Below are 10317 nucleotides of genomic sequence, written 5' to 3' on the forward strand. Positions count from 1 at the left end.
ATTTTATAAATTTCATTTTATTTGTATACTAACTCAATGTTTCAAAATGTTTTTTTTTTATTTTTACACATCAAACTACCTACTCTTTTGGTTTATAACATTTAAAAAAAAGTTTTACATTTAAAATATATATATATATATATATATGAATAAAAAGTATGATTTCAGGTGTGTCCGAATTAAACAAAAATGTATTTTTTAGTGTGTCAGAATTAAACAAAATTTTTTTTTTAATTTGACTTCAAGTCGGCATACAATTTTAATGAAGTTTATAAAAATTTAATTTTGTTTTTCAATTTTTAGCTACTGAAGAGGGCGTGCACCTATGATTTTCAGTGGTAAAAACATGTTTAAGCAGACTAAAAATAACTCGCTTAATTTTAGTTTTAGAGTAAAAGCACCCATTATAACATTAAAAGAAAACAATACTCCGGAGGGCAAGACGGTTCGTTTTTTTTTTAAAAATTAATTTTTTGAAAAGTTACAGTTATTTAAAAATGTTAAAATAGTCGTTATTTCTAAACTGTGTATTGAGCGTTATACTTAGAATAATGAAAAAAACGCACCGTCTTGCCCTCCGGAATATTGTTCTCTTTTAATTTTATAATGGGTGCTTTTACTTTAAAACCAAAATTAAGCGAGTTATTTATAGTAATAATATATTAATATAATGTCAAAATATAATTAAAAATAAATATACATTTTGTAATATTTTTACATTATCAATATTTGAAACTCGCGCGCTATGTTTAAATGATTTGGTAGTTGCAGAATTAAAATACTAGAGAGCGCCACAAGACTGTCTGATTTACTAGGAGTACTTTAATGGCCGTTTTTACGCCGTTGGCGATATTGCTCGTTGGGCAACCATATTATTTTTAATCGTGAACTACAATTTGCAATAAAGATAAGAACCTAACTAAAGGCAATGTTTTTGATATTAAAATACGAAATTTCTCTTGGCGGGTTTTTAGTAAAATCGATGTTGGTACTATCTGTAGTATTACAGATTTTATGGGTTATGTAACATTTATTTCTTATCACGCGTTATCATTTTTTGGAAGAACTACCCCCAACTCATATATATATATATTATATTTGTGCATCAAGGTGGATAAATCCACCTTGTTGTGCATATTACACAATATGGCGTTATCACAATTCAATTTTGAAATTTTATGATAACAGCTGCCTGCCGATAAGTCAAACTCAAAAGTAATGTAGACCATTTCTTACTGCTTAGCCGATGAATATAATATTTTAATTTTACAGACTTCCACATTGTTTGAACTATATCAATACTTTATCTGTGTCTGATTTTTAAGTTTTGTGTTTTTTACCCGCAGCTTCAAATCTCATGCAAATGTGTACTCTCTTATGATCACATGGCTAATCTTTATAAAAACTATTTGAAATTACTGCAAAAGTGGCCTTTAGACACTAGTAAGCCTGGAAGGTAATAGTTGTAAAACGTTATTATTACTAACAAGAAATTTATGGGTTTTCGTTAATTTTATTTCAGAGATTTCGGCGAGTACATTCGTAAAGAAGTGAGTGTAGCGTTCAGCTTGGGCGATTCGTTTAAAGGCGATGCAGTGTTGTGTATGAAAAAGTATGAATCATTGAAACGTTTATCTGATAATTACTACTGCAATAAATATCCACGTAAAATACATTCGTCCGCCAGCGGGCTCAGTGCTCAACATTGTACATCTGTACTATCAAAAGAAGCTTTAGATTATATGCAGCATGAGGGTCTTCTTAAGAGGACTTTCTTTAAATTCAAAAACAAAGACAATACGTCAGTTAAGCAATCGGCCTCATAAGCCAGTGTTGTTGGAGGAAGCAACCAAATATCTTGCTCCTCAAAATGGGTCCCGCTTTATTGATATGACGTTTGGCGCAGGAGGACATACAGAACGAATTTTACAAGAAAATGAGACTGTTGTTGTTTATTGCTTAGATAGAGATCCTGCAGCTTGTTCTATAGCACAAACACTTTCCGAACGTTATCCAAATAGAGTAGTGCCCTTAAAAGGCAAGTTCAGTGACTTGCCTACATTATTGAAAGGATTAGGTTGTACAATGAACAGTTTTGATGGTATTCTATTCGATTATGGTGCTTCCTCGATGCAGTTCGATACAGCTTCCAGAGGTTTTGCGATTAGCAAGAATGGACCTTTAGACATGAGAATGGATCCTGAAGAACAATCATTAACAGCTGCAGATGTTCTAGCCGTAGCAGATCAATCGGATTTGTACAAAATTTTTAAAGTTTATGGCGAGGAGAAACATTCAAAGAAAATTGCTAATGCCGTTATTGAATCCAGGTAAATTACAAAAAATGTCTTCCAAAATCGTAAAATTTGCTGATGTGTTACTATTATCTGTGTTTAGGTATTTATTCAAACCGTTAAAAACTACTCGTGACCTTTGTGAATTGGTAGAAAATGTATGTGACAAAGACAGAAGACATGATATGTTGAAGAGACCAGCACATCCTGCTACAAAAATATTTCAGGCGTTACGTATTTTTGTTAACAATGAGTTGAACGAGATCAATCATGGAATTCTATTAGCCAACCGCTACTTAAAAATTGGTGGTATTCTGGTAACTATTGCATTTCATTCGCTTGAAGATACAATAGTTAAGCGTCATATACAAGGAAACGTAAATGAAAATTCAGCCAACATTTTACCTTTAAAATATAGTACCAACACAATGAATTTGCAAACCAGTGATTTTTTGAATGTCATCAACGATTCTTGTTGGCATCAAGTAAATAAACATGTAGTTACGCCAACTATTGAGGAAGTTGAAGAAAATCCTAGAAGCAGGTCGGCTAGACTCAGGGCAGCCATCAGAATTAAATAGAACCATTTGTACAAAAATTATAGATAACAAAAATGTTTAGTCAAAAATAAATGAATGTTACATTAATTAACCAAAGTACTTTATTTCTTCAAGTCGTTTTGGTTTTTAATTCAATTTGTATTGCGATTCCTGCATATTGAAAATCAATAAATAACCAGCAGAATTCTAATAATTAATTTAACTGATGCTAATTGTAGTGTTAAACAAAAAAAGGCTGTTTATTTTGTTATATTAGATAACTTATAACCATGCCAAATATTAAGGTAGCACTCCTAAAAATGTCTTATTTTATCATTTTAAGTTTTAGATGTTACTAGTATTCCAGTTTCAAATTTTCTATATCTAGAATCAATTTTTAATTTATATAAATTATCAATTAAATATAATACTTAATCAATTGACTGTATATGAAGGATTTGGCCCAGGAAACAAAGAAAATCAAAGTAACGCTTTACCAATAAAGCTTGAAAAAAACTTTTTACAGTTTAATCAAGTTTAGATTACAAAATAAGCAAATACAACCTATTTTGGATATTTATATAAAATAGTCAAGCTGTACCTTAAGGCAATCTGGTATAGTGGTAACCTGCTTTTTATAAGTCATATATCAATTTTTAGTGTAACAATTAAATTTAATTGTTATTGTGTATAACAATATATGGAATATATATTATACACCTATATAATACCATTTTCATGGTCAAGTTATTCTTGTTAAAAACAATTTTTTAAGATTTTTTTTATTTAGGTGCATATAAAATGTTTAAATATCACTATCAACTATCAAGATTTACACCATTACAAAGAATAATGACTATGTCTAATTTTTTTTTTAACATTTAAAAATGTTTATTTGTTTTATGGGTAAAGTTTATAATAAAGTTATTAAAATAATATTGCAATATTTTAATAAAATGTTAGGTTTTTTTTATGAGAATGAATATTGAATGAAAGAGTCAAATATTCTACCTTCAGCGGGAACGAATAAAAAAACAAACTGCTTTTCGTAATGAAAATTGAAGAAATTCGCTAGTTTTTGTGGCAAATAAAATGTACCGTTTTTGTAAGGCAAATTAAACAAACTTCTTTTTTACGAGTCGTAAATATTATGTAGCTAATTTTTAATAATGACCAAGATAACATATAACAGATACGTATGATAAAAAAACAAAATATAAAACTATAATAAAAGTGTCAGATAATATTAACTATTATACAATTGACAATTGATCACCTCAAAAACTGGGATGTATGAAAAAACTACATTAATGAATTTTATATACAATGAAATAATTTTCCAAATATCTGTTTGTTTTTTAATTTTTTTTTTTTTTATAGCTAATAAAAAAACAATACTAACAAAATTTATGAATTATGAATAATAACAAGTGCAATTAATAAGTGATATAATTAACAATGCTGATAGTAAACATCACCTAAAACAAACCAATTATTTCTCCGGTTTCAGTATTCAAGTCAATATCGTAGATGCTCGGACGTGTTGGCAGACCAGGCATTTTAGTGATCTAAAAATGTTAAAACAATTTTAGGAGTGTGAATTAATTAATTATTACAAAACAGTGTTTACTTCTCCGGCTATAGCAACAACAAATCCAGCTCCTGCAGACACATAAACATCCATTATAGGTAAAGTGAAATCTACGGGAACACCTTTGATACTGGGATCACCGCTCAACGATAAAGCTGTCTTAGCCATGCACACTGGTAAATTACCGTAACCCTGCAAATGATTTATTATTATTTTATTCATAGCTTAGACAAAGTAAATTGTGTGTTTTTACCTTGGATTCATAAATGTTTAATTTGTTTAGAATTTTCTCAGAAAATTCTACAGCTTTGGCACCATACATTTCTGTGGCAATTGTTTCTATCTTGCGTTGTAATGGCATATTTAATTGATATAAAAACCTAAATAAACATTATGTTGTTTAACTAAACACAAGTTAATAAGTAAACCACTAATGTACTTGAATTGTGATGGCTGTTGACAAGCATCGATAACGGTTCGGGCTAATTTTACAGCTCCTGATCCACCGTCTTCCCAATGAGTACTTAAAATAGCATCTACTGCACCTGCCTGAAGACTGGCATCTTTAATAATTTTCCATTCGTTTTCTGTGTCTGTTTTCATAGCATTTATTGCTACTACTATAGGGACACCATACTTAACACCGTTACTAATGTGCTTTTGCAAATTGGCCACCCCTTTACGTAATGCTTCCTATGAAGAATTATAACTCAATTTATAAATTGTGTTTTTAGACAATGATCTCTATTAAAATACTTCTCTTTCTTCGATGGTCACTGATTTTCCAATACTAACAGCAGCTCCGCCGTGCATTCTTAAAGCTCGAACTGTGCACACCAACACTATTGCATTTGGTATTAGACCAGAATATCTGCATTTAATGTTGAAAAATTTTTCCATTCCTAAAATGTGGAAAAAAAATTATATATAAGCATACATATTATACATAAAATACCATTCTTAAGATATTTTTAAAATCCTTATTAATGTAATTCACTTTTAAGAATAAGTTCCATTATAATTTAATTTAAAATTGTTTTTCGTAATAAGTAAATCATCTCATTTAATTTTTATGAAAAGTTATACGAGAGTTTTAATTCCTTCCTAACATAAGTAAGTCACACAAACTCAACTGCAGTGCTTATAAACCACGGGTGAGATAATTATATAGTATTTTCAATAATTAAACAAACCAAGTATATTGTCCTTGTTATTTTAAAATTAGTTGTTTGTAAAAAATATATATCATTTTTCAATTAATCTTACCAATATCTGATCCAAACCCTGCTTCAGTCACTACATAACCATTAGGGCCTACTAATTTTGAAGCCAATAAATCGGCCAAAATAGAAGAGGCTCCATGTGCAATATTGGCAAAAGGACCAGCGTGCACTAATACAGGTGTTCCTTCAAGTGTCTGCATTAGGGTTGGATTAACAGCGTCTTTCAGTAACACAGCCATTGCACCAGTCATACCCAAATCATCAGCAGTGACGTTATTACCATTTGTGTCTTGAGCTACAACAATATTGGCTAGCCTGTTCTTTAGGTCGTTCATGTTCTTAGCTAATGCCAGGATAGCCATTAGCTCACTGGCCACAGTGATATCAAAACACGTTTGCCTGGTACGGTCCTTTTCAGTTGCTGACTGGCCAATTGTTATTTTACGGAGAAAACGATCATTTGTATCGATTACTAACACAGTAAAATATCATAGTTAGATTTTAAATTATTTTTTTAACAAAAAACATTAAATACCTCTATTCCAAGATATAGTATCTGGATCAATATTCAATCTTGCAAATTTATTGATCTCTTCTGATGAAAATGAAGTTGGGTCAGTCTTTTCAATTCCAAGTCTCTTAAGTCTGTTTAATTGTATGGGTGTAAACACTCGTGTTCCATTTACTGTAGGCACGAGCCGGTCAAACAGAGCTTGATCCTTTTGGGTAGCTTCGTGGAACATACGAGCGTCAATTTGTGCTGCCATCAAATTGTTTGCTGCGGTAATGGCGTGTATATCACCAGTCAAATGGAGATTAAAATCTTCCATCGGTATCACTTGAGAATATCCTCCTCCTGCTGCACCACCTACACATTTTAAAACATACAAAAACTATTAACAATATATACACAACATATATAAATATAAGTGTATAGGTTATATATTTTCGTTTTACAAACCTTTGATGCCAAATGTTGGACCCTGAGATGGTTGCCTTAGACAGGCTATCGTATTTTTACTACAATGTGCTGCTAACGCTTGTACAAGTCCAACCGTTGTAGTGCTTTTTCCTTCACCAAGAGAAGTTGGAGTAATGCTAAAATTTTAAATAGTAAAAAAATATTAACTATTAAAATCAAGCAATCAGTCTAATACACTAAAGATATATACCCAGTAACGACGATATATTTTCCATTTCCCCTATTATTTAAACGCTCAAAAGCAGATAGTTCGATTTTGGCTTTTTTTCTACCATACAAACTTACTTCACAATCAAGTAAGCCTACTTCTTTAGACAACTGCATTATATCCTTAGGTTCTTGGTTTCTAGCAATTTCAATATCACTAAACACAACAATATTTGGAGTTTAATAGGGTTATAAATATACAGTAGTAATATATACGTGGTCACAGGTCAAGTAGTTTCAGATTTACAGATATTGCAGGTATTGTGGGGATTGATAATATTATTATTTAAGGACACACAAAGTTGACCACTTTCTCTCAATTCGGCACTGCAAATTTAGGTTATTTTTTTAAACCAAAACAATGATACTTATGACATAAAAATGTCTAGTTTTAGAATTATCGCTATTTAACCTGTGAACACAGACATATTTTTTAAAGCTATAATATTACCTAGGCACAGGTCGTTTTAATTTTAGAGGGAGATCACTTAAATTCCATTGGTTATTAGAAATTGAATTAATGACTTTCGTAGCAGCTTGTACAGTATTTGACAATAGCATAGCTACTGTCATAGGACCAACACCGCCAGGAACCGGAGTTATTGCAGCAGCCACTTGAGAAGCTGACGGGTAGTGGACATCTCCCACCAAACGATAACCAGATTTCTTCGAGGTGTCTAATAAGTGAAAGTAAGTAAATTAAATGAAAATGGATATTTTATAGATAACTTACCAGGTATTGAATTGATTCCACAGTCAATAACTACGGCACCAGGTTTGATCCATGATCCTTGTACAAATTCTGCCTTACCAATAGCTACTACTAAAATATCAGCCTTGGATACCTGGAAAACATTAAAAGAAAATAGAAAAAACAAACTACTTTTAATATATATTTATTTACTTCTAAACTAATATTTTTAGTTTTAGAATGGCAAATTGTAACTGTAGCATTGTGCCATAACAATAAGTTTGCAACAGGGGCACCAACAATTTTACTACGTCCTAGCACGACTGCCTTACACCCTGCGATTTCTATGCCACACCTAAAATAATATTTGGAAAGATCAACATTTAATAGATAAACATAAATGTATTTCATTATAGTATACTATACTTACTTTTTTATTAATTGAATAACACCATTTGGAGTACAAGGAATTAAGCCAGACAAATCACCAATAGCTACTCTGCCTTCATTTATAATATTCAAACTGTAACATAAAACAAATGTTAATTTTTAGGAAATCAATTTGATCTTTGAAGAAAATTCAGAAAAACATCAAATCATAATTCAAATTACCCATCAACATCTTTTTCCGGTAAAACTGCATTCGTAATTAAATGTGAATCAATATTTTCCACACAGTCTAAAGGCATTTGGACAATTATACCATGAACATTTGGATCGGCATTAAATTTATTTACTTCAGCCAAAAGCTGTAAAAAGTAATTTTGGTTCATTTGTCAACATTACTTGATAAGTCTATTAAACTAAATTACCTCATTTTGTGTTATTGTATTGGGGTAAGATACATGGGATGCATTTACACCAACTTCAGAAGCCGCTTTCAATTTCATTCGGATGTAAACATTAGAATCATCACGACCACCTACCTGAATAATTTTTAATTGTGGACAGAATCCATTGAACTTGGTTGCTAAAGCATCCGTTTGTTCTTTTAAGGATATCTTGATTTCCCTAGTGCAAAATCATAAATTAAATCATCGCATAATTATAATATGTATTTAGATAAACACTGAATATTACTTGGCCAATTCTGTGCCTGACAAGATTTTTGTCTCGGACATTGTGTAAAAAACGTTAAGTATTCAAACACTATACACATAAAAATACACTACTAAATGGAATGTTACCGGTCAGTGACTAGTGTACGAATTTAAATTAAATAACCACAAAATTACCATTTCTATAATAATAACCTGTTGGACGAAAGCATGTACTGTTTATCACCGGTTGCCTCACTTTTTCTTATCTATAATATAGAGATATATATATAACTTACAGTCATTAATTTGGTTTAAATCGCAAAGCAAACAGAACCGAGATAAAACTTGGGTTTTGAATACTAATTAAAACCCATTAACCGATATTAAAATAGTTATTATTATTGATCAAAGTATTTATTTCATAAAATAATTATTATTTGAAAAATATGATTAATAATATCATGATTAATTGATAACGCGTAGACTGTGCAGACTGCCGTTAGCAAAGGCCAGAGAATAATTTCAACCATAGGCCTCTAAAGTATAAACAAATAGTTTTGGACACTTGTTACCACAACAGTCGACTTACAATAATGGTGGGTAAATTTACATTAATTAGAAAAGCATTCGCTAGATTGCTCATTTAAGTGGCTAGACTAAAAAAAACAGTACTTCTCGCCATTTTGATGATTAAAGGAAATATATTTTTATTTCATATTTGTAAATTTGTTTAGAAGAAATTCGACGTTGATGCGTCGGTCAAAGCATTTAATTAAATTATTATTATTCAATTTAGACTGAGTCAATTAACAATTATTTGGGAGGAAACAATTAGGAAATACAAATTTTTATTACTGTTATATTGGGAACCACTCAGACTGTTCAAACACCTTCCAGCGAACTGGTTGCGATCATCGTCGCTAGATGGTCGTTACCAAATTAATGGTAGACCACTAGCAGTCTCACGCTCTGGCGAATGAACTAGTCTCATCATCGTGGCTGACGACGACTCCAGATTTGCACCTGGAGGGGACGATGCATACTACAGAAATGATCCTGTGAAGTATGATCTTAATTGTAAATCTGCAAACGACTCATACTTATGGTCATCAGCGGTGAGTTAACCGGAGTTACCCAAAGTAATCGAGTAAACCTGTCAAAAGTAATTTTGTCCCCACACTTAATATCTAATATACTTTATTTTTGCACACTACTTGCATTAGACCATGCCTAGTTGTTTTTAATCAATAGCTAACATTCTAAGTCAATTGTAAGTATTTCATATCGTCCATCGAAGTTACCGGCTTAATAGTAGTCCACAAGCAGAGCCATCTAGCGTCAACACTCTACACCTAATAGACAGCAGAATGCCAAAATGAACTATTTACATATTTTTACTCCTGTATCGTCACAGCTATTACATTGTACCATTTATTATACATATTATAATATTTATATAAACAATGATTATACCCTGTTTATTTCATTATCATAATCGTAAGAGCAAAAATGTTAACTTTTGTTGATTGTTCAGGTACTCAGTGTTGAACACTATAATACAATAATCTGTATTCATTTATTTATTATAAAAGAATCATTTTTGTGGTATAAATACTGGATTATAATTATATTTAGTAGTAGTACAATAGATTTAATATGCACGTAACACGTACATATGTTCAATCTATGGTATTTCAGTCAAATTTGTCTGTGTGAGCCAACTATAATAATTTAGTATTAGTTAATGAGT

General features: G+C 31.0%; 2 protein-coding genes and 1 non-coding gene across 3 annotated transcripts; 1 reads left to right on the forward strand and 2 right to left on the reverse strand.

Moving 5' to 3' along the window:
- The first annotated feature begins 1633 nt into the window (after positions 1-1633).
- Positions 1634-2941, forward strand: LOC126847479 (probable methyltransferase-like protein 15 homolog). Its single transcript, XM_050587737.1, has 2 exons — positions 1634-2330; positions 2398-2941. The coding sequence occupies exons 1-2, from the start codon at positions 1750-1752 to the stop codon at positions 2873-2875; spliced, it is 1059 nt and encodes a 352-aa protein (XP_050443694.1). The 5' UTR covers positions 1634-1749; the 3' UTR covers positions 2876-2941.
- Positions 2942-4043: 1102 nt separating this feature from the next.
- Positions 4044-8944, reverse strand: LOC126847470 (C-1-tetrahydrofolate synthase, cytoplasmic). The gene is made up of 16 exons (XM_050587726.1): positions 8608-8944; positions 8340-8538; positions 8140-8276; positions 7958-8050; positions 7741-7882; positions 7570-7681; positions 7288-7513; positions 6820-6993; positions 6609-6745; positions 6183-6515; positions 5691-6119; positions 5181-5326; positions 4864-5117; positions 4678-4804; positions 4464-4616; positions 4044-4401 (listed from the first exon to the last, which is right to left on the reverse strand). Exons 1-16 carry the CDS (start codon positions 8646-8648, stop codon positions 4312-4314), a joined length of 2793 nt encoding a protein of 930 aa, XP_050443683.1. The 5' UTR covers positions 8649-8944; the 3' UTR covers positions 4044-4311.
- Positions 8945-9435: 491 nt separating this feature from the next.
- On the reverse strand, positions 9436-9640 carry LOC126847579 (small nucleolar RNA U3). The gene has a single exon (XR_007687094.1). It is a non-coding gene; the product is annotated as a small nucleolar RNA U3 (small nucleolar RNA).
- Positions 9641-10317: the final 677 nt, after the last annotated feature.

The sequence above is a fragment of the Adelges cooleyi genome, unplaced genomic scaffold (genome assembly GCF_023614345.1).
Source record: "Adelges cooleyi isolate 19-005CV unplaced genomic scaffold, UGA_ACOO_1.1 ACOO_flye_CR_arks_rails_tigmint_CR_PRNA_108, whole genome shotgun sequence".
Taxonomy (NCBI): domain Eukaryota; kingdom Metazoa; phylum Arthropoda; class Insecta; order Hemiptera; family Adelgidae; genus Adelges; species Adelges cooleyi.

Bases quoted from the DNA above. Each gene is read 5' to 3' on its own strand.
- LOC126847479 (XM_050587737.1), top strand. From the start codon at position 1,750: ATGAGGGTCTTCTTAAGAGGACTTTCTTTAAATTCAAAAACAAAGACA. The intron at 2,331-2,397 runs GTAAATTACAAA...ATCTGTGTTTAG, and splicing joins AATGCCGTTATTGAATCCAG to GTATTTATTCAAACCGTTAA.
- LOC126847470 (XM_050587726.1), bottom strand. From the start codon at position 8,648: ATGTCCGAGACAAAAATCTTGTCAGGCACAGAATTGGCCAA. The intron at 7,883-7,957 runs GTAAGTATAGTA...ATATTATTTTAG, and splicing joins GTTATTCAATTAATAAAAAA to GTGTGGCATAGAAATCGCAG. The intron at 5,327-5,690 runs GTAAGATTAATT...TCCACATTTTAG, and splicing joins AGGGTTTGGATCAGATATTG to GAATGGAAAAATTTTTCAAC.